Here is a 24,714-nt window from a genome sequence, read left to right as displayed (position 1 = left end):
CCATTTGGCTTGCTTTTTTCTTGGACATTGTTGTTGGCAATGGTCTGCTAGTTCAAGCTCTTGATTGAGTAATGTCTGTCAGCTTTGTACAAATGCAGATTTGAAGATAGAAATGCAGAGTATATTGCTGCAGCACTACCAGCCTTCCAATCAGAAAAGTAAAAGGCATGCTGCTTAGAGATCTTTGAATTCATCATAGAGAAGCCTATAGCGATACCTAAAATCATGAGCTTCATATAAGCAAATCATTGTGAGGCCACTCGCTTCGAAAGGTCAGAGCAATCAGGGGAGGTTCCTGAGGGGAAAAAAGCAAATGTCACTCCAATCTTCAAGAAGTGCAAGAAGGAGCATCTGGGAAATTACGTGCCAGTCACTCTCGCCTTGATCACTGGGCAAGTGATGGATCAAATCGTCCTGGCAGCCATTTCCAAACATTTGAAAGACATGAAGGTGATTTGGGACTAGTCAGCATGGATTTATGAAGGGAAAAATCATGCTTAGCCAACCTGAAGGCCTTCAATGACTAGCTGGATGGATGGGGGAAGTGCAGTGGATGTTGCTTACTTTAGTAAGGCTTTCAACACTGCATCCCATAACATCCTTGTAGACAAACTAATGAAGTACAGACTAGGAAGAGAGGTGAATTGAAAACTGCCTGAGTTGATCGGCTCAAAGGATTGTGATCGGTGCCACAAAGTTGAGTTGGACACCCGTCACTAGTGGAGCATCCCAAGGGCTGATACTGGGTTCAGTGCTGTTTAACATCATCATTAATAACTGGGACAATGGGACAGCGCATACCCTTGACAAGTTGACAGATGATTTCCAGAGGGGCCTTCCAACCTCAGCTGTTCTGTGAATGTGTTGTATCTTCACCATTTGACTTGTCTTGAAAAATTCAATTCCTCCTTTTTGAAAATCTAAAATCCAGCTCATTACAAATCAATAGAAGCTGGGGTGGGAGCAGGGAAGTGGGAACAGGTGTGAGTAAAAAGAATATGAAAGATCAAATAGCTCATATGGAATGAGGAACAATGTGAACAAAGTGGTGAAATACAAAACCTTTGCAGTGAAGGAGGACATTTTGGGGATGTATCTTGACTGCAGCATGGTGAGAGGGAGGACATGGTGCCATTTTCTTTTCCGGAGGAAAAAAAAAGGTGATGTATCCCCAGAGTTTTTTTGGAAGCTGTGTGGTCTGAAAATGAAAGATATATTTCTACTGGATCATCAAATTGTAACCAACTTTGGGTATGAAACGCTTCTGTAACCGCAGTATCTCTAGAAAGATACCTGGGTCTTGAGAGATTAAAAAATTTGTCGATTCTATGGGATTAAAGTGTTATGGAGATTCGTATTTTTAGATCTCTCTTGGATTAGCCCTATGTCTTGTATTCTTAGCTGGAATGCTATTCCTATTGTGCTAAAGCACTGAAAACAAATGGAAAATGTAAATGAAAATACAATATTCAGTCTACTTTTCCAGTTGTATTTGGGTCTTCATTACAAGACTTCCTGGTGATTTTGTAAATTTGTCATCTTTAAATATAGTGAACGGATTTTTTTGATTCATAGGCCACCTCCATTCAAGCAATTCTTGAATATGAATGTAATCATTCATAGCTTTTTACAGGTTGATCATCTTTAACCTCAGATCTTATAAGCAAGTGCAAGGTCATTTAACAAGTTTTAAGTAAGGATTGTGAAAGGATAGAGTAAAACTCCCAAGATTTATGATACTATGTGAGATCAACAGATACACGTGAAAATAATTTTTATCCAAGCAATCAGTGTTTAGCAAAAATGGGAAACCAATCCTAAAAGTTCTTGATAATCTTTTACCACACAGTACCGTTAGATTCCTATTTATAGTAAGATGAAGTGCTGAATAGGGGAAGTTTTGGTAGATACTTTTCTGATTGCAAGTAAAAAGCTTGTTTATAAACTTGATTTCAAATGAAAACATGGGTGCAAGGAAGGGTCAGAAATCTCACAATTTCAAGAACATTTTCCAAATCCACCTCTTAGACTACTGCTTTGATTCAAAGCCCCATTTACTTGATCATCAAGTCCAACCTTATCTGAATATCATAAAGACAAGTGATTTATTTTTTTTTTTTTAGCCTTTCATTATCTTCTGCAGGTGTTTCCAAAAGGTCTGACTAGATCAGTTTGTCTGGTGTACTGACTTCTGTTTTGTTTGTTGGAACCCAGATTTAGTTTATCAGTAACTTTCTTGTTTCTTAGCCCAGTATTTCTTTTCCATAAATAATTCTCAAAGTAGTTAATTCTCTGTGGTGGTAAAAGCTAAATTCCACAACCTTGTCATATACAACTGGCAGTGATACTGGCAACGCTTTTTTTGCTCTATTTGTGAACATACCTTGTTTTGAAACTGCAGTAAACACAAGCTTTGTCCAAAGTTTAAACGTAATGTCAAGGTGGAGCAGTGTATATATTATTAGAAGAGCTTTGCTAATTTACCTAGCCAATAATCTGACCAAATCTAAGCAGACTGACTCTTAGACTTACTGCTTAGAGGAAATTCAGGTAAAGTTTCTGAATTGGGAGTTCTGTAGTCAGTGAAAACTTCTACGTCAAAGTTCAAGGTGCAAAAAAGAAATGGAAAAAGTAAGGCTGCTTATTTAACCATCAGATGTCTTGGGGACAGATGAGTACAACACAGATGAGTATTTGGAGACACAGAGTTACATTACATGATTATTGATATTTTAGTGAGATATTTTTCACTTACCTGCTGCAGAACCATCAGACACAAGAAGCAATGGAAGCAGAGTATTTTTTCCCCTGACATTTCTATGTCATTGTAAATTAAATAATTTCTAATCTGTGATCTTGGACCAGTTAACAGGTAGCGAAGAACTGTTGCAAAAGGGGAACTGCAAATCTGAGGCTGAAAGTAACTTGTAGTTTTTCTTCATGTGGCTATAAATGCTACTGTGAAGAGTAGTGCTTTTGTTTTCTTTCTCCTCCTTCCCCTAGAGCCCTTCAGTGCTAGGTAGAATGTTTCAGGACTAACCTTTATAACCATATACATCTTTACCTTAGAAGGTATCAAATCAAGGCAGGCCTTTTCAGTGCTTTTCATCAAGAATTAATGTCATTGTAGTGGCTTTTGAGAAGTTTGTCGTTGCCTGGTGGAACGTAAATTTAATAACAGCACCAGAAACATGTGTCCACTTATTGCATACTGATTTATAAACTGAAAATGAGGTGTTGCTTTAGAGTTTTACATAGGAGAAATGATAGCATTGCTACTATAGTCTCTAGGAAGAATAGCTGAAGAACTGCAAATGGTGTTGCATGTTCCACAATAAAAAAACCGTTTATGTTGGTCTCCTGATACTGTGTGGCCATAGCCTGCCTGCTTAAGGAGACAAAGCTTGCTTGGGCATGCCAATTTTTTTGCTAGTTCCCTCCAGTAACATTTGCATCTGTTAGCAAATTTCAGATACATTTGGTAAAAAGTTATGGTATCAAAACCATCAAATGCTTTCAAATTTCATGAAAGGCAGATGTCAAATAGAGGAGGACATGCGTTCTGGGAGAAATGCTTAGAGTTGCACCAGGGCCATTTCAGTTTGGTTTGTCTGCACTCTAGAGACAATGGTTCACTGGTCATTCATGGTGCGTGCCTCTCTCTGCTGGCCCTGTGTGGTTGGTCATCAAAACAGATGGTAGGTGGGAAAGGAGCCTGGGGATTCTGGATGCAGGGAAGAAAGGCATAGGAAGGAGCTGGAATACGTGTAGTGAGAGATGCAGGAGGAAGATCTAGGACTTTGATGCTGAGGATGTGGGCTTCAAGAGCTGCAGCCATCAGAGAACACCTCGTCCTGTTAAGATGCTCCAGATGGAAAGATTTCATGATGAAAAAGAGAACGAGTGAATTGATACATAAAGTATGTGAAAAGATTTTTTAAAAACTATTTTTAAGTGAAGGTTTTTAACAAAGATTTCATATCTTTGTTCTTTATTGTAATTACTGAAACCTCACAAGTGTCCTTTATCCCTTCCCTAAGAGAATAAGGGCTGATCAGACTGTAATATCTTGATGCCTATAAGATTAAATCTGCCAAACTTACGAACAGCTCCTGTTAACTGTGATGAAGGTTCAAAAAGGCACTGCCTGTTTAAAGTTCTATATAAAGTTCTATATATATTATTATGACACCAAGTTGGGAGGCAGGGTTGATCTGCTGGAGGGCAGGAATGCTCTGCAGAGGGATCTGGACAGGCTGGATCGATGGGTTGAGGCCAACCGTATGAGGTTCAACAAGGCCAAGTGCCGGGTCCTGCACTTGGATCACCACAACCCCATGCAGCGCTACAGGCTTGGGGAAGAGCGGCTGGAAAGCTGCCTGGTGGAAAAGGACCTGGGGGTGCTGGTCAACAGCCGGCTGGATATGAGCCGGCAGTGTGCCCAGGGGGCCAAGAAGGCCAACACCATCCTGGCCTGTATCAGAAATAGTGTGGCCAGCAGGAGCAGGGAGGTGATTGTCCCCCTGTACCGGGCACTGGTGAGGCCGCACCTCGAGTCCTGTGTTCAGTTTTGGGCCCCTCACTACAGGAAAGACACGGAGGTGCTGGAGCGTGTCCAGAGAAGGGCAATGAAGCTGGTGAGGGGCCTGGAGCACAAGTCTGATGAGGAGCGGCTGAGGGAGCTGGGGTTGTTTAGTCTGGAGAAGAGGAGGCTGAGGGGAGACCTTATCGCTCTCTACAACCACCTGAAAGGAGGTTGTAGCGAGGTGGGTGCTGGTCTCTTCTGTCAGGTGGCTGGAGATAGGACGAGAGGAAATGGCCTCAAGTTGTAGCAAGGGAGGTTTAGGTTGGATATTAGGAAAAATTTCTTTACTGAAAGTGTTGTCAGGCATTGGAACAGGCTGCCCAGGGAAGTGGTGGAGTCACCATCCCTGGAGATACTAAAAAAGCACGTAGACAAGGCACTTCGGAACATGGTTTAGTGGGCACAACTGATGGTTGGACTTGATGATCTTGAAGGTCTTTTCCAACCTAAATGATTCTATGGCAATATATCTCTTCTGCAGGATCTCTGAATGAAGGTATGGAGAATTCTATAGCAGACTCATTTAATTGGGGGCCGGAGGAATATGTAGCAAAACAGAAAGTCAAATAATTGAAAATGTTTTGTAGGAAAATTACACAGGTAATACAAAAAGTGTTTGGAAAAATGCATAAGTATTGCCCAAGTAGCATCATGTTTATGTTTAACCAGAAAATGTCAAGGATTTTTGTGATGAATGTATAGAATGAAGAAAAGGGTTTTTCTAATACGGAAAAGTGGTTTGGGAGGGATATTTTTGATCCTCATATTGCTTACAGAAATAATACTGCTTATATTTCACATCAGTGTATATGGTGCTTTTGGTATTTCTGACTATGTGAGGAAAATTGGACTTTTTGGACATTTTGAAAGGTTTACTCAAGTGCATTACTTGTGAAGTCGTAGGAGCTCCTTATGAAAGTTGCCTTCATTGCTTAAGTGTCCAAAAGGCTTGGGGTTTCTATTAATGGTTCTTTATTAAGCAACTTTGACAAGGAAGTGTTTAGAAGCGTGGTGTTCTGAAAATCTTTAGTCAGCTACCCCAAATTGTCCGACAGCTGAGAGATCCCATCACTTCATATGTGCCGAACTTGGCATTTTCAGTCAGTCGTGAATTCATTTAGCAGTTGTTACTGCAGCAATTTCAGAGTCTGTTTATATTGCCCCTCACAGTATACTGCCCTCTTCAGAAAAGAAAGCAAGTTGTTTGCAGAGGGAATGTGCATTAAAACCTGTGCTAACTTCATTCTTTCGTGCAGTAAAAAAAATGGGAGAGGAGGGGAGGAGGAGCTGCAGCAGGATGTAGCTGTTCGATTGTACGGAAAGATGGTCAGATGGCCACTGTCTTCATAACAAAAGTAAAGATTTGGAAGTTTTCTGTATTTCCCAACTATTTTTTTATTGAAATATTAGAAAATATTTTGCTTTCTTCTAGTTCCAGTAGCTGAGGATTTTGAATACTGCAAAGGAGATACCTTCCTAGGAAGCGTAGTTACTCTGTCATTTTGTCTTGAACTTCTCTACTTTTCAGAAAGCAGGGTGCCCGCCTGCAGAACAAGCATTCTTTATCTAAAGAGGGCTCATTACTTAGGGTGCTGTTTTGTCAGATTTGGATTTGGTAATATACTTTTGCTATTGCTTTCTTGAAGCTTAGAAATATTTTGAGTTTTTTGAAATTCCAGGGTGTTTAAGTAGGTTGATAACTGAAGTAGGTTGTAATGAGAATTATATGGGTGTAATATATTGAGGAATATAATTCATATATGGATACCTGATACAATTTTTATATCTATCTATACATATATATGTGAGGATTTTTTAAAGTAGTTTGAATCTGGTTTTGTCTTTTTTACAGCAAAAGTCCTGCCTGAGTTAGGTGAAATGTTGGGAATGCCAATACATTAACTGATAGGCAGACTATACTAGATTTCTTTCTTCACTGTAACTTTAAACTTGTTCTTTTGTTACTAGCTTGGTTTTTAATGTGCTGGCTTTCCAAGATGGCCAGATACCTGATTATGGTGCTGGAGAGAGAATAATGTGAATAAGTAATCTTTCACTCTTTGAAGACCAGCTTAGTCATCTCAGCACATTGCCACACAGTAGTGATAGGTAAACTGGCTGAGATACCTCTCATAGCCAGATATATAAATACAAATATAGAGGTAAGACTTCTACAGAGGAAAGGCATTCTGGAGAAGTGAGATCTAATTTCTGTCGTAAAGGTAATGAGCTGTACTAGCCAGATGGAAAAAGTATCAATGTAACTTTTAGTTCTGACATGAGAGAGGTATGGAGGACCAGAAGCTCTTTGATCACTAATGTACCTTTGAAGTAAGCTTAGCCAATGCAAATCCTGCAGTAGGATTTGGTAAAAACCCTGGAGTATGATTTTAGAAACACTTAGATCCAGTTTCCAGTTTAGTTTTGTTGGGTTTTTTAGTACTAAATACATTGTTAAGGTTGTGGCAAAGTTATCCCTGCATAAAATGCTGTGGAAGATAGGAATATAAATTGTTCAACATAGAGGAAATAGCCATAATAATTGTTTTGTCTGCATCCTGCTGTAGAAAGAAAATGCATTGATCTCTGTGTGTAATCTGTACTCATAATATAGAGGTAAAGTTGAAAAGATAAGAAAATCCTTTGATTAAATTGAGCAGTTTCAAAGTAGCCTGTGAAAAATTCACCTTATAAATAGGGTACACATATCCCATATAAAACCTTGCTCTGTATGAGCTCCCAACTTTATCCGACTTGCTCTGAACACAAGTGACACAAAAGATAATCTTTGGGGCGTTGTTTGAAATACTGTGTTTGCTCTGTGGACAAAGGTGTTTCAAGAAGTAAGTGCAAACAAAGCCCAGACAAACCACTGGAAAGTGCACAGTAATAAATTGCGTAGCCTTTTCGCTTTTTTTTTTCCCCCCTTCGTCCAGAGCAGGAGGTGTTATGTATTAGTACAAGTAGGGTGATACGGAAGTGATGAGAGTACTATTTAAATGAAAAACAAAAATAAAATAGCACTGTTAAGGACAATGGTATTGGCTACCACAACTGCATGCAAACCAAAGAGTAAATAAGGCAGTTTTCTTCCTTCGTGTGAAAGTATTAGGAAGTATGAGATTACACTACTACTGACTGCCTGTCAACCTGCGGAAGCTGCTCCAACAAAATGAGTGAACAAAAATGATACTCAGTGTTTTTTATTACCCATTCAAAATCCTCAGTTGTGAGGCAGAACTCTGAATTGAAAAAGGAGATGGGATTATATGCGGAATAACACAGTACCTAAAAACCAGTTTCAGTGCACACTCTCTTCTTGCATTTGATGCTGCTCTGATGTGTCCACAGCATCCAGAGTCATCCTGAGCTACGAGTGAGTAATCACTTGTGTAGTAAAACCCACAGGCAATACGTTTCTGCAAGACTATTTGTTTTAATTTATTAGGTTTGTTATTACACTTTTGCATGATGCGTTAAAGATATTTGACATGTTAGATTTTCCTGCTGTAATAGTGTTTTTGCCCATGATATCCACCTTTCCTACCTTGGAGATTTAATACAGAAAGTCACACCCTGCAGCTCGTCCTGATATATACTTTTAGGGAGTGGGAGAGTTGGCCTGGAAAGTCTAATTAATTTTTTCCTTTCAACTCTCATTCCATTCCAATGAAAGTGGTAGAAAAGCCTGTGTATTAGGCTATGTACAAGCTCTAATAAGTTACATTGCCCCAAGTTGGCAGTGACTGAGTGACAGCAATGGAAGGAAATTCTTGGAGTGTGTTCAGAGCATAAAAATGTAACAGTGAGGCCAACAGCTTTCATCAGGCTGAAACAGAGATAAAATATGGTGATGGTAACTAGCAGAAGGCCTCCCTGGCATAGATACGGCATCCCTCTATCTTCTATCTTATCCAAATACTTCCTGTACTTTTAAAATTTTTTGAGCATGTGTGCTTTGATAATTTAGGTTTTTGGTTTTGTTTTGCTGTTACTGGTAATTTTAACGGTTTCTGGTTTTAATGAGAATTTTATTTAGATACTTGATTTACTTTTTTTTTAAACAGATCTGAGATGTTCTTTGTAAGAAGATAATTAACAAGAAGTATTAAATTAAAATAGATTTTCTTTATTTTCCAGTGCTTTTCACAATTTCATGTGTTTTTTAATTAAAAAGATGACTTTAATGTTTAGATTTAATACATGTTGTGTTCTGTGGAGACATTGTTTTCACCAGTGTTTGTGGTGGTCTTTTGATGATAATTTATTTTAAAGCCCCGAATCAGTTAATAAATGCAACCGAAATGATCTTAATTGTGAATGCACATCTTTGAATTCAAGGAAGTAAATTAACTTCAGAAAAGTGCTGATACTATCATTTGAATATGGTTGTATTGACACTTTAATTGTGCTGGAGTACTATTTAGCATTGAAGTAGTTGCTTTTGTTCAAAGTGGGAAGAGAATTGTTTTCTTTAACTATAAAATGTTCAAAAAAGTCAGTTCCAATCCCTAAGAATGCAATAGGGGAGCATCCCACCTTGATAATAAGGAAGTGTTTTGGTGTATGTTATGATTACTTGAAGATCAACAAGGTTGTTAAGACAGATGTACCTTAAGAAGCATAAATGTTTTGTGCGTCATAGACCCTGAGATGGGCTGGGACTTTCGCAAGGCTAGCTAAAGGCTAGTAGGTTTTTCCTGCACAGTTTTTCTTGTCAGAGGACCTAACTGGGAAGTGATAATATATTTCACATCAATATATTTCACCAAAGTGCTCTTCCAAGCAGGCTACAACTTGGTAAGCCTTTGCAGTTGTCTTTCAAAACCTCCCCCACCCCCCCATGCCATTGAATTACGAACTTCACAGCAAGACATTTTTAACTTACTTGTGTTTTGTGCTTCTCAGGCACTTGCTCACATACAGCTGAAGAAGTGGAATTTTTTTGTATGATTGTGGGGTTGTGCATTTGAATCTGTTCCTGTATTGTTTAATATAATGTTTTGAAGTCTAAAATATTAAAAAGTCATTCATTCTAAATCTTAATACAATCATTGTTGAGACCATGATTGCAAAAGCAAAATAATTTAGGGATAAAAGCAATCTGCTTAGTATTCTTTATTTTAAAGTTAAACTGCCTTTTTAAAATTAAATCCAGTGTTACACTTTTTTCAATTATCTTGGCTCATCAGAGGTAGAAATGAGTGGGACAGCCAGTTCTGAAAATTGGTGGCACAGCCATTAATGATGCACAAATATGAGTGGTTAACATAAATCACTGGTGTGATTTACCCCACCACTGTGAACCCTCTACCGAGTAACGTTTTAGTAGCCTAACTCTGAAGTATAGGATTGTCCAAATGAAAATTGGTTAGGATGATACTAAAGCCTTATTAAAAGGTGCATTAAAATGGAGGTATAAAGAGGGTGAGTCTGTTCATAAATATACATGGGACTACTGCGAACAGTTTATAAGTGGGGGGGAAAAAAGGTAGCATCTACCTTCTAATACCATAGATAATTCAAAGGAATTTTGGTTACTCATCGATAGGTATCTTTAAATCAACCTTTGAAAACTAATGAGTTCAGAAACAGCCCAGTAGCAAAAAATATGTGGAGAAATAGTTCCTACAGACCTAGTTTGATGCTGAAAGTAGTAAGTATCAAAAATCACAATGGCTAAGCCCTGCAAAAATGCGAGGTTTTTTTCCCTCCCTGCTTTGATGACTAAAACTTAGGGGAAAGAGGACCCAACAGCAGAATACCTTTCCTGGAGCATGAGAAAATGTCCTGTGATTTCCAGACAGCTAGTATGCGGACATAGAATAAGTAATCATCTCTCGCTCCTATAAATGACTTGCTGCGAGCAACAGGAATGCTGGCTTTTTTTGATATGATCACATCTCATCAAGGCATAGATTGGTATAATTTTCATGTTGTTTGCATTTTTATCTTCAAAATAGAAAACCAAATAAGTTCTCAAGTCTGAGTTTCCCCTCTCAGTGAACACAAACAGTATGTGACTGCAGTGTTTGTTCAGATGGAACAATGATTTTTTAAAAAAATAAAAATAAGAGCAGTGCTGCAGAAAAGATGTGAAGAAAATGCACAGCTCATAACCTCAACATGAATCAGTAGCCTTACACAGTGAGGCAAAACAAGATACCATACTGGGATTGTTTAAAGTGGAAGATGCTGTGCAAGGCATGTAAAAATCCCTCTGCTGTATTTAGCATTAGCGAAGCCTCGGCAGGAGCAGTCTAATTTGGAGCACTCGAGTTCAAACAAATAGGTGGCCCAAGGCAGAACAGGTAGAGGGTAGCAACAAGAATGATCAGACATCCAGAAAAAATATCCTACTAGGAAACACTGAGCAGAAGAGAGTTCTTTTAATCTAGGTGATAGGACTGAAAAGAGAGGTAGATCTTCAGAAGCGTATGAAGTCCTCGCACTGAAGGAGAGGGGTTGTCTGCTCTTTCTGCTGATGTATAAGAGAGGAGGCGATGGGAGTAACCTCATTTGTTGAGTTGGAAAGAAAGGAAGAACGCTGCAACGGAGAAGAGGGAAAGGCAGTAGATTGCCTGGGAATTGTGCAGCCTTCATCATCAGAGACTTCAGGATCAGGGTGAACAGAGAGTGGTATCGTGTGTCCCGTCAGGCAGATGGATGAAGGTAACTGCCCAAAGTCCTTCATAGGTCTGTGAACCTCTCAATTTAGCCTCTGGGGTTTTTTTAGCTCCTTTATTTGAAATTAGCCTGCTGCTTTGGATTTCTGTTTGCACTTTGCAAATAATGATTACATTTGAAGTATTTAAAAATATTTCAGTGAGATCTTTTTTTCTCTCTTCAGTAGTAATAGTGATTAAATGCACAAGATTAGGATTTGTCTAGGAGTCACACAAGGAGTCCTACAAAGCCAGATCCAGGACCAGATAAGATTTAGGGCTGTGCTATGGTCACAAGGCCATTCTTCCATGAGAATGAGTTATTCCCCTGCTGCTGAGGTGGGGTGTCGGGGGTGGTGGTGTGATTTTTCTTAAATTTTGTTCTGTGGGGTTGTCAGAAAGTTGGTTTGTTGGCCTCTGAAGTACTCAGCTGTACATCGCTGCATGGCTCTTCACATTTGGTTTAGAATCATAACAGCTTTCTCATTTGCATTTGTCTGGCATGAGCAAATTATTTTACTTGGCGGCAAAAGGAAATATGCCTCAATTAGAACAAAAATGAGTGACTTTAAAAAGTTGATCATTTGTAGTTATAAAAAAAAAAAAGCTGTTTTAAAGTAGTGTGTTTTCAGAACACAATAGAAAAATTGTTGAAAGATTTTTCTCATTCAGCCCAAGTGATTTGAATAAGCACTTCAAACTTTCATTTTCTCTGGATAATTAAAATTAAACTGAAATTTAACGAATCAAACTGAAGTTTGTCCAGATTTCTCCCTTCTGTTTCTAATGATGGCTTGTTTTTCTTTGCAAATAAATTTCTAATGTGTAATGAGTTGTCCAAAGAGACAAATCTGGGGAGGTTTTTTTTTTCTCCAGACGGTGGACTTGAGTCAAAGATATCTAACAAGAATCCCTGACCCACATTTTTACTTTTGTTAGTGGACTTAAATGTTTTTCAGGGAGTCCTCAAAACGCTTATGTTTTAGGAACGCCAATACTGTCCCTGTACTGTTTTCTGGTAGATGTTTCCCTATTGAATTTAAATACTGATGAATTGTCATTTTGAAAATTCTTTCAACTAACAGTGTTGTTCCAGGCTACTAATGCAATGATTTTAGGAATGGGAACCTTCAGAATAAGACCTCTGATTTTAAATTTAAATTTTTTAGTCTGTAAGTGTGATGTTGTATCTTTACAGTGATGCGACTATAGAAGTATTTTTGTCTGTAGTAAGAATCTTCTGTTTCAAACAGAGCTGTTTCAGTGAAGGGCCTTTGACTCTAGGAAGAGGTAAACTGCTGTGAATGGTTATTCCAGATCGACTGAGGTTTTTCTCATTTTGCAGCTTTAGAAGACTCCTACACGGATTTCTAAATTGTCTGTATTTTTAAACTTTTTCTGTAAATCCTGAGAGGAAAAAACATCAGAGTGTGAATCAAGCTGTTGCTAACCGGTATTGTCTTACCTCTTTGTGCTTTCTCTTCTCACCTACCTTGAACTTAGGGTAGAAGATCTTTGGGGCAGGAATTGTTACCCAGTGCTGTGCTGATTAATCATCTGGCATAATGGAGTCTTTGTGTGAATATGGCTCCTTATCCCTATCAAAATCCAAATAGTAAAATATTTTAAGGTAAAAACATCATGAGGATGTTACAAGCATTTTTTTAGAGTATTATCAACCTGTGAAAATGCAGGGGGAGGAAATTATACTTTAGGTCAATGTATTATTTGTCTGAAAAATTTTAGTGCCTGTGTAATGTATCATTAACTGTACTCAAAAAATATTAATTAGGCATGTAGCTTATTAACACCTCAGACATACTGAAGCAGCTTTTGTAAAAGATATGCATGTTTTCTCTGAGTCACAACATAGCAATAGAATGGTTGATGTGGTGAAATTATGTGTTTTCTTATCTAGCAGTTTGAATTGCTTTAAACTTCTACATTAACTCTGAATTTAAAGATTTATGCTGCTTGTTTATTTCTAGGACTTTTCTAGAAACAATCAAAATGGAATGCTTTGTGAGCTGTGTGCCCACATACTGCACTTTTTTTCTGTTGAAGCAGTACTTACCTGGAGTGTATGACTTACTAATAAAAACCAAAAAGGGATGGTGGTGGTGTGGGACACAAGTTCTTCTGCATATCTCTGAGCTAATGCAGCACAAGTTGGATCTGTTGTTATTGCTGTTGAAAAGATAATGGGATATATCTTACCTTTTTGGTCATGGTCAAGCTATAACATTTTCTTCCATCTTTAACCTGCTCTCAGAGAAGAGATGCAACACCTCAAATTCCTTTTAAATATTTTGTACGTGTATTGTACAGTTTCAGAAATCCATGTTGGAGCCTTTCATAAGCAGTAGGAATTAAGTTTCTCAAGGAAATTTTTTGTGGATTATTAATTTTTGCACCTTGTTTTACACAATAGGAATTACTTCTAGATCAGTATCAAATTGTGGTCTTTTGTCTCTTTGAACATGTGTTTACACCAGAGCCTGATAGTTTCAGGAAGACTTGAGAATTTCCTAGAATATATGCTTGGTAAATCACACTAAGATATTAAAATTTATTATATTGACTTTTAGGTAGCCTAAACTATCTTGCTAGGATACTTTTTTCTTCAGATCAATTTAACTGAGAAAGCAAAGCAAGAGCTGTAACTCAGCCTTATTATAATTCTTACAGTTCACAACTGAATAGGAGCACCTGTTTTGTCCAGGATTTACAGTATGAATGGGTATCTAAATCACTCCAGTTCAAAACTAGTCTAGCATACATTTTCAGCTTTAGTTGTGAGCTTCCTGACTTTTTTTCCCCTCAAAATAAGCACTGCAGATTTGAGCTATATAAAGAGTGTTAGCATTTGAGGAATCTTATGACTGCAGATGCCGAGACTGGATTGTGGGAAACAGGACAGCAGAAAATATAGGATTAAGAAGCGAGTGGTAATGTTTCTAACCAGCTGACCTCTAGCTCAATTCTTTAACTTGCCTCCCTAGTAAAAGAAAGAGAGGGAAGACGGAGAGAAAAATAACGTAAAGGCAATGCTTTCCAGTTTTGCAACGGTCTGAATCGATACGCACTTGTAAATAGGAATAATTTAGATGACTTTTCTCTCCGATATAAAGTGGTATGGTAATGTTCAATCTGTGTCTCACTCAGGTATTTTTTTTATGTAAAATGTGTCTGCAAATGCGCCCGATGACCCTGGGCAAAACACGTTGCAGAGTTGGCTTCCCGTCCCTGTGCCGGGGGTGCAGGTGGTGGGCAGCAACGGGACTGCCTCCCACCAAGGGGACCTAGGGCAATTTCGGTAGGAATCTCGGCGGCTCGGCAACTGCCAGCTCATGCGGGTTGAGGACAGACACCGGAGCGTCGGTTAGGGAGCATGGTGCTGGAGCACAGAAACACCGAAAAGAAATGTGAGGAGGATGCAGTCAGGGAGAGCCTGTGTCTGGGTCCTTGCACAGCTTTACTGTGACAGAGAAACTTGTCGTTTTTATCAAAGTTGGTTTAAAACTGGCAAAACAAAGCTTAACTAACTTTTCAGAGACTAATGTTTAGGTTTATCGTGGTATATGTATTGTATATTTATTTTTTTTTCCACAGAAACCTGCTAATATTTTAGTTATGGGTGAAGGTCCTGAGCGAGGAAGAGTAAAAATTGGTATGTTTATATCTTTGATAAGTCCCAGTGTAGCATTTAAGCTAGAATGTTCTGAAGGTGCAGTTGTACCACCTAAAGTAGTCACTGTAATACTAGTATGTGCCTGGGCACATTGCCTAAATGCTGTTTTCTGAGTGACTGGCTTCTTGATATTAGCCCCATGCACCAGTTCTGACGATGAAATGCTGTAGCCTCATCAATAAAAAGTGGAAAATGTCGTTATATTTTGTTTAAGTGGGTGTTTGTGTGGGGTGGGGGATTTTGATATGGGGATAAAGATGACAGCTAGCTAGGGGGAAAGGAGGAGAAAGGGGATTTTAAAATGTCCTCCATTTACCCCTGTAATGCCATGACATTATCTTGCTGCTGCTTATAAAATCTAAATAGGGAACTACTCATTACTACAAACTTTAAATTTTATAATGGAATCAAAGGTGGCATTTAGCCTACAAAATACTCTTGTAAGGGTAGACAGGTCCCTTGGAGATAAACGCAAGGGATCCTAAAATTCCAGAAAACGCAGTAATCCAGCCAAAATGCTTAGTGAGAACTACCGCTAAATGCTCAAACTGGGGCGTACCAGGGTAGGAAGGACCCAACACTTTCCCCACTATTGTAATATATTCTGGTGGGAGTTACTGTTCACAGTGAGAGGATAATTTGTAGAACTTCAATTGTTTTAAATTAAAGTAAATAAATAAATAAAAATTAACTGTAGTCTAACAGAAATAAGCTATACCAGGCTGTGCATTAGTGTGGTGGCAGTGCTTTGGTGGCAGACTGCTAATGCACAGCCTACTTACATTTGTTATGGCAATGCAGCCCCATTTGGAAGGGTTTTTTTAAAGCTAATTCATCTTTTTCACTTCCCTCTGGCTTTCTTTTATGAGATTATTCTTCTGCATTGTTGCTCTGTACTCTTATTGTTTTGTTTATCCGAACTATATTGTTAATCACTAGTATAATGATTCAGGGTAGGATTCTCTTGGAGTGTTTAGTCCTGCTCTAGTCCCTCCCTCGCCCTTTGAAATCTAAGGAGCAGATGGGCCAGGGCTGAACACTTGTGCAGGTCCTACCCTGAAAGTTTTTAACGCCCTTCCGAGGTTTAAGGTTGACAGTAGAGATTGAGGTCTTCTCCGTACAAAACAGGTACAGCACGGACAGCGGAAGGGAAAATTTCTTCCTGTTACCTTATTCTTCATGGAGCAGTTGCTTCCAAAATTGAGCATGTAGGTCATCCTCTGGGCATGTTCACTTTCAACTGTGGTGGTGATATTTGCTGTATACAACTACTTGCTAGTAATTGCACATAGACCACCCATTTATTTCTTAATTTATAGTTTTGAATTAATTTGGGAATAACTTAGAGCACAACTAAATTTAGTCAGACTCTGTTAATGGACAGGTGAAAGATTCTGTATCGGACCACCAGTCCTCTGAGCCATCCATTCCCAGCGGTGGAAGAGGGAGGGGGACCCTGGATTTCTAAGTGTGTTATCAAAATGTAGATTTCTTTTTATTATTATTATTTTCTTAAGATATTACCACAGCCGGAAAAGAATGCAGAAGTTATACCCCTACCAAGGGCTTCCACTTTTCCAGTGTAACTAATTTTTCTAAAAAATACATAACTGGCATTTAACTTAAAATAATTTTTATAGGCTTTTTGTGTCATTTTGAGTCATAAATTCACTTTCTGCCAACAATTTTCCTTATTTTTCATAGTTACTAGTGACTTGATCATATCTTGAGTAATCGATATTTTAATGTAGAAAACTGTAAAATGTTTCTCTTCTTAAATGCATTAAAACAATCATAAATAGGAATGCATATGAAAAAAAAATTAAGGGTTGTGTAGTCAAGTTAGAGACCTATATTTACACTGCAGTTTTCCCTCAACCAGTGAGCTATAGCATGTAGGTCCTTTTCCCTCAGAATTGCTGCTCATCTCATTTCATTCGAGTCTTTCTCAGCATGTGTATATCCCTGCACCACAGAGTCCCTCTGTCTTGGGATTTGGGGAGTGGTGGGTCGGGAAAGCGATTTGGTGGGAGAAGGTGCATATTTTAGTCTCTGCCCATTTTTTCCTGTATCACTTACGTTCGGTAGTTCAGAAAGTTTTCTAGGCAGTTGTATACTACCAATTTTAAAAAGCAGTTTTTAATGATATAATGCCCCCAAACAGCATTTTAAAATCATAGCCTAAATGGTTTTTAGTACTGGTATCTCGATACTGGAAATACGTCTTGACAGAAAATTAGCAGGGAGGCAGATGCTGTAGGCCTAGTTGCTGGTTTTGTGTGAAGGAAATCTTGCTACAGCTAACTTCATGAGGAGGGAGCTTTTGTGATGTGCACGTATGTATTATAAATCATTCTAACCTCTGCAGAACCTGCATTTTGCTCACATTTAAAATGCTGCTTGTTGAAAGACCATCCTGTAATAACGGAATATTTTACCGGAGACTATCAGGTATAATGAGTCAGGATTTACCAGTGTCCTGAGAAGTGAGTTGATGCGCTTTTTCAGAACAATGGTTAATTCTTTGTTCTAAACGGCTCATGTTAGTAATGATTTATAATGATATACTTTATAGGTGATGACATCCAGTAACTTCTACAAAAGCTTTAAGAAAATATGCTCACAGAATTTATATCTGCTACAGTCTGCGTTTGCATTTTATTTAGCAGTGATGGTAGCGCTAACAAGTAAACTCTGTTTTAAAAAAAGAAAAGAAAAAAATTGGTGGTTTTCATCAAATTTTAAAGCATCTCTCTTTGAATTTTGCAGCTGACATGGGCTTTGCCCGATTATTTAATTCACCTCTGAAGCCTTTAGCAGACTTGGATCCAGTAGTTGTAACGTTCTGGTATCGAGCTCCAGAGTTGCTTCTGGGAGCAAGGCATTATACCAAAGCTATTGGTAAGTAAATTGGATGAAAACTTAACTGTTTTGCTCTTTATGTAAAGTGTACCCAAATATCGAAGCATTGATAAATAGTACAAGGGACAGTCGGTGAGTTAAAGGTATGTTACTGATTTCTTGAAGAAATATTAAACTTTGACAAATTGTTTAGTTTACTATGGTCTCTGGCTATATATAGGAATGAAATATTTCTGGGTCTTGGCTCCAAATGCCCTGGGATGCAATGTAAATTTATATCGCTTTCACACAAGACTTTTATAAATGCTATTAGAGGCAGTAAAAAATACGGATGGCTCTTCGAACTATTAGTAGAATCCATATTATGATGATGAGGCACAGTGCATTAATTTTGCTGTGGATGTTTTTACGTGATCTAATAGATATGTGAAATAAGGAATGTACAGAATGGAGAATAGATTGGCTGCACTGAAACTAAACTGTAAAAATAAGCTGCATTTTAGCCTCTCTCTATGTCTTTTTCAAAGCACCATTGTGAACAGGAATTGCTGGAAGTAGTGAGATGTGGTCAGAGTCGTGCAACAGGCTGGGCTGCGACGCTGCATCAGGCACAGCCAGAACAACCCAAACCTCAGAACGCGGATGCTGCGAGGATGGCATTGGCTACATCAGCTTAATGCTACATCCTCCTCACCACTTAATTCATACTTACCGGTCTGAATTTTAACAGCTTTGGCATGGCACGGTTGACTTTGCTCTGCCAGTCTCTGCTCGTGCCGTTTCGGGGTACGGGATCACCGATGGCAGGAGCCGGCGTGGGCTGGGCCCCTAGGACGGGGGAATAGCCAGTTAATAAGCCAGGCTTAGAGGGAGGTTCACCTTTAGTGGATGCGAACAGCTTTGCCGTGGAAGGGAGAGAGACTGTAGGGAAGAGGACTGGGAAGTTTTTCCTCTTGCTGGCTGGTTTAAAAGATATGTTAAAGCCTGGCAACCGTTTCTGGGGGAATAACGTCCCCTGCAATGCTCCGCTGCCTTTGCACAAACGTGGAGGTTGTATGTCGGCGTACATGGTGTTGTTTCTGTAACCTGAAATTCTTTCCTCAGACCTTGGGCATTATTTTTTTCAGATCGTGTCAGTGTTTTTGTCAGAAATTCTAATGTTTATGGCTTAAATGTATTTTCATTTACCTTTCTGTTAATACTATATTTCTTTTGTAGATTAAATACATTTCTTTATATGTTCCTTTAAACTGCTTATTTTGTTGTATTTGCATGTTCTTTACTGACATTTTCTTCTGCTTGCAGCATGTGAAACTGCATGGATGGTCATAGCCTTTAGTACGTAATTTTTTGTCAGCATAGATAAAAACTGACTGTATACAAACACTGAGTAATGGGGTTATGCTCTCTGCATCATTTGCTTTTGTCCTTGTTCATGACCTTTTCTTGTTCGTTCAAGGTTCAGTGTAGCATTACTTTATGTAAGTTAAAAATTGCATTTGTATATGCTAGAAGAAAATCAGGAAAACAACTGGGAAAATGCAGGCTATCTGATTTTGCAGATTGGGACACAACAGTTAAAGGGGGTTGGTGTTTGGTTTTTTTTGTTTTGTTTTGGGTTTTTTTTTTTTTAATGAATGTTGATCAAGAAAAGGGGTGAGGTACGTGGGCATGGAGCGATTTTCTTGTTACTCTCTTTCCACAAGATTGTATAGATAACATACATCTTATTCCACTATCACTGCTTTTCGGCTTGTATTTTTGGGGTTGTTTAATACTTCGGAAACCCAGTGGCTGATCAGAGAGGGGACATTTCTTGGTGGGGACAGTATGGCAGTGAACGGGCAAGATGTTGGTTGGCTTTTCTTCATTTGTATTTTATGTGTGGATGGTTACCCAAATAGTTTCCTTTGGTTTTCTTCTTAATCAAATTAGTTTTTTACAGCAATAAATGATAACTACACTTTAAAAACCACACAAAAACCTGTTAGATACTCTCTCAGCTCCTCTGTAGTTACTGAGTTGTGTACCTCTATCCATAGCTAAAAGGAAAAGTCAAGGCAGTGTTGCACTTCCACAATAGAAACTTGAAATATTCAATGCAGGTACTTTATCTCTGAAAAGCTAAAAAATAACATTTTACCTCACTAAGAGGCTTTTGGAAAGATCCATTTGATTTTTGAATTTCTTTTCTCCTTTTTTAAAGATATTTGGGCCATAGGGTGTATATTTGCAGAGCTGCTAACATCAGAGCCAATATTCCATTGTCGACAAGAAGATATCAAAACTAGTAATCCTTATCACCATGACCAGCTGGACAGAATATTCAATGTAATGGGATTTCCTGCAGGTACATACTGTATTTTTTTAACACTGCTGTTCAAAGAAAGATATCTGTATTGCTTTCTTCGCCTATGAAGGTGGCAGCTGATCAAAGCAACAAAGCTGTTCAAACACAGTCTTTATTTCATGAGTTATAAATCTAGAATCTAATGGTCATATTAGATAATTTTCCTATTATTAATGATAGGACTATCTTTGTGCATACATGTACCAATGTTTTACAATTTTAAAATATCATGTTTAATGGTGGATGATTAAAAATCAGAAGAAATATTTCTGCATTTCTTCAGTATTGATTATAGATTTGGAAAGGGACTGATGATTGGATGAAACCAAGCAAAAATCTATAGATTTAGTGAATATTATGCAGATGTTTAACTCATCCTAAATTAAACATAGCATTTGGAAGTAGGGGAGGGTATTTTACTTTTTCCCCTGGTAGAAAGCTTGTGATATGGAGAAAAATTTCTTTATTCCAAACCAGAACAAAGAACAGGTTGCATGAACCAAAACAAATTACAATGTGGATATCACTTGTTGCGTTTTCCCCTCAGTGTTGGTCATATCTTGTTTTTCTACAGGCTGTCTTGCATCTTTCATTTAATGCTTTGTCTTCTACTGTTCACACAATCGCAGATGTCAGAATAACAGGGGCCTTATTTTTACTTTTTGGTTATCTTTCTGCTCACTGCTTGTGTTCCCTGCTGTTGTCCATCCGCTGTTAATAATAATCTTCTTTACTGTTCTGGTGGACTTTCTTCTTCCTATCACATGAATTTTGCGGACTCTTATGTTTCTGTGGTTCTAGAATGTTGTTATTAAATTCGCTCTTATTTTTCCCTTCGACTTTTTTTTTTTTTGTCCTGAAGCAACGTCCTTCATTGTTTCTATGCTGCTGTATGAGATTCCTTGAAGTGTTGCCTTTGCACATGAAGTACTTTAACTTTCTTGAAAATCCCCCTTAATTTTGCTTCTCTAAGCAATACTGTCCTATTCTGCTTTTAGCCTAGAATTTTACCCTTTTCTTATGTTTTTCTTACTTCATTTGGGTTTTACATTGTCTTTGTGTAGCTTACACAAATAGATGATATTCTCGTTATTGTTTTCTGATTGGTTTAAATAACCCTTTCTAATGGTCTGCATTTGATTTTGAAGGTCTTTGGTTCTTACCGAGTAATATTGTTTTTCATGTAATTGCAGCAAATGTTTTGCTTTTTAATTGACATTTGCCATATTTGAAACAGTTTCACATGTCTTTGGAATAGGGAAAGAGGAGAATCTTTTATTTAAATAAATAATAATTAGTCTCTGATTTATTTATTCACTTAATATTCTTTAAGCTCCCAGTGTTCTGCAGTTGTGATAAGTCTCAGTAAACATTTGACTTGAATCAAACTACTTGCCCACAGAGGCTTTTCAGGAGTTACAGAGTGTAATACATTTGAGGCTAGGTGCTGGTAGTGATTTTTTTGTTTGTTTTATTTTTAAGTGTGTTTCGGGCTTTGTCTAAACAAAGAAGTTGAGATGAAATATTCTTTAATTTGAGTGTGCAAATATTACTTTTTCTTAACCTTTTGTTGGCTAACAGTATTTCCTTTACATTGAGACAGCAGAAATTTGCACAGTACCCCTGGGCATTTTCCTGTAACTAAAGACAGTGCTGTCAGAATGGGAAGTCCCTTAGAAGGAACATTTGTGAGAGTCTTGTGTACTCCTGTCCCGAGATCATGACTGTGCCTGAATAAATTAAATAACAGTCCTGAAGGTTGTAAGCGCAATGGCTGACATGTTTTTCTTCTATGCTGTCTTTTGGGCATATGGTGATCTTCACTGTAGCTGGTGACTGGTTTTTTTAAAGCTCTTGAGTTAATCAGCCCGAACTGGAACTTCTTAGGTTTTCGTATTGTGAAGATTTATTGTGAAGAGGTGATGAAGGAATATGAGCCAAGCAGTACAAAGAAATAACTAACTGCAAGGTTAGAGAGGCAGACTGAAAAAAAAACAAAAAACCAGCAACCAAATCAGGGCTACGGAAATACTTGGAAAGGCTTTGTTTTACTTGGGGGGGGGAGGGGGGGGGGGGCAAGGGAAAAAAAAGTATTAATAAATATTGATTTTGCAGATAAAGATTGGGAAGACATAAAAAAGATGCCTGAACATTCAACTTTAATGAAAGATTTCCGGAGAAACACGTAAGTCTGCTTTGAGCTGAGCTTTCCTAAGAAAGCATGTTTTACTTCTTCCTCCTATCCTAAATTTCTTGTAGCTCAGGTTGTTTTCTATGTAGATGCCAAACAAGGACTATGAAATGGTTATGACTTAGATTGTGAAAAAAGAAAAATAAAGTAGTTTCCTAGTGGTGAACTTGGCCTGTCAAGGTGGTGTGAATCAGAAGAGTAGCCAGAGAGACTGCAAATGGGAAGGTGGCAGGTGTGAAATGCGTGATGCCAGTAAGACCCCACACAGCTCTGAAGATTGCTAAGCACAGTTTGTCACGGCTGTTTCCAAATTGGAGGTACTGGAAACGATTTTCCCGTGATCTGGGATCTGGTTACCTTCTACTGTTTCCAGCAAACAGTGGGTATAATTGTCAGGTTTGGTATCTAGGGTAGCTTACGAAGACTAAAGAAAAGAATACCTCTCAGTTTTGCTGTCACGTTGCCAGAGTCTAATACCTGCACCTAAGACCCTACCCTGTTGCCTTGTTTCCATGCTGAGGGATTTGGGGCTGTACTGTTACATACATTTCTTGCACCTGCCATGCTATTGTAACCATTTAGAACCCTTAGTTCTGAGCTCCTCTTCAAAAAAGTGAATTTATGGATGTTCTTGTAGCAACCTCTGCATTGTAGGAGAGTGTTAAGACGGGCTTAGTATTTATCTCCGTGTTTACTGGCATTAGAAATAGACAGAATGAAACTGCATAGTAGTAAAATTGCTAAAAGGCAGTTTAAATCCACATGATAGTTTGCTGTTTGCATGTGGGTTAAAAGTGTTCTTTCCGTGTGGATGTGATGTGTTTTTACAAGCATGTAAGGGAAAGAAATGCATTTCTGTACTGTCTGATTTTTAAGCAATCTCTGGTGTTGGTGGTTGTGGTTTTGCCCTGCCTAGTGGATTAGCAATAGAGACTAAACTGTTCTTATTAATAAGTTTTGTGACTGCTAAGAAAGCTTTGCAGTATCGGTGATTTGCATATTGGAAATGTCACTTTTTTTCCTTTTCTAGGTATACCAACTGCAGCCTTATCAAATATATGGAAAAACATAAAGTTAAACCAGATAGTAAGGCATTTCACTTGGTAAGTTCCTGCATGCATAAAAACCCAAAACCCTCATATAAGTTACAGATGTTCAAGCTGAGAGTTGAGCTAGTGTCAAGTATTCTGTGACTAAGTTTATCTTATAAATATTATAGTGTATTTTATAAATAAAGTTAGGAATAACTGATATTGTGCAATCTGAGATTTGCAAAACCACTTTATCTTCTCACGTTGATAAAATGATTCTGTGCGTCATTCACTGGATTAGGTTCTGTATCAAGTATATCAGAAGTTTTCAGTCTTTAAGTCATGTTTAGTTTGTAATTATATTTGCAGTGTTGCTGCAACTCTTAGCCATTTTGCTGTTTTGCATACTTTAAATAGCCTATTTTTTATTTTTTAAAAAATTCCTAAATGCCTAATTTTTTACATATTCATTATTAAGCTTACATCTTACAGACTTAAAACAAAAAAAAAATATTAAGACTTAACGTGTAGTTTAGAAAATTTTAGTATGTCTTCTGGTGCACTAATCCTTTGTAGCTTTCTTATGAAAACATCCTAGTACTCTTACAACAACGATTTTCTCTCTAGAATGTGTAAGTATTTTTATGAAGACTCCAGTTAAAATTATATACTTGCTTAGCCCTGGAAGTGCCTGCGTTATGTTGTTTCAGAAATTACTATATTGGGCCATTTCTTCTGTGTTTTAAAGAACATTCAAGTCTCTAAAATAAAATATATACACACACACACAGAAGAAAAAATTTATCTAGTCTCTCTGAATGGACATTTTCCCTATCTTCATGTTTCCAACCCAGATGAAATGTTTTCAGGCTAGAATTATAAGGTAGATATATTATTTGGGGGGGGCAGAAGTAAGGGAAGAAAACAGGAAGCTTTTTGGTCTTGGAGAGGAGAGGAATAAATTGAAGAAAAGGGAAGGTGGTTGAGGCCTGGGTGTCTGAGGACCATGTGACTTTTGTTCAAGTCACTGGAAGCTGTACCTTCTCTGATGATCAGACCCAAGGGTTTTTAAGCAGCCATCTTTTTTCTGTTCGGTAGTTTTTCTTCCATATAAATTTTGGAATTTATCCTTCAGTCACAGCAGCTCTGAGGCAATATTCTTCTTCTGGCATACTTCATGAGCAAGTTTGAATGGGGGTTTCCAAGCAGATGAGTTATACTGCAACTGGTCTAAAACAGAATGTATATTCAAGGTTCAGATTAAAACCAAAAGTATAACCAGCCGAATTAAGTAATCATTGTGAGGGATTACCTGGTAGTTGTACCATTATGCATCAAT

At 38.0% G+C, this 24,714-nt stretch overlaps 1 protein-coding gene across 6 annotated transcripts in view; it reads left to right on the top strand.

Moving 5' to 3' along the window:
* The window catches only part of CDK8 (cyclin dependent kinase 8), an 87,502-nt gene that overhangs the window by 49,237 nt on the left and 13,551 nt on the right, over positions 1–24,714 (top strand). For 3 of the 6 annotated variants that reach the window (XR_007508826.1, XM_049823031.1, XM_049823030.1), the window contains exons 5-9: positions 14,863–14,920; positions 17,711–17,842; positions 20,010–20,153; positions 22,269–22,338; positions 23,375–23,447. Coding sequence is in view for 5 of the 6 variants with exons in the window: in XM_049823031.1 (XP_049678988.1) it covers positions 14,863–14,920; positions 17,711–17,842; positions 20,010–20,153; positions 22,269–22,338; positions 23,375–23,447 (477 nt within the window). In the remaining variant the exon portion in view is untranslated. Of the gene's footprint in view, positions 1–11,237; positions 11,258–14,862; positions 14,921–17,710; positions 17,843–20,009; positions 20,154–22,268; positions 22,339–23,374; positions 23,448–24,714 lie in introns of those variants that run through there. The other 3 variants (XM_049823033.1, XM_049823032.1, XM_049823034.1) reach the window with 3 other exon arrangements.

The sequence above is a fragment of the Accipiter gentilis genome, chromosome 19, assembly GCF_929443795.1.
Source record: "Accipiter gentilis chromosome 19, bAccGen1.1, whole genome shotgun sequence".
NCBI lineage: Eukaryota > Metazoa > Chordata > Aves > Accipitriformes > Accipitridae > Astur > Astur gentilis.
The sequence above is the reverse complement of the archived record's forward strand: the minus strand, read 5'-3'. Positions and strand labels throughout refer to the sequence as shown.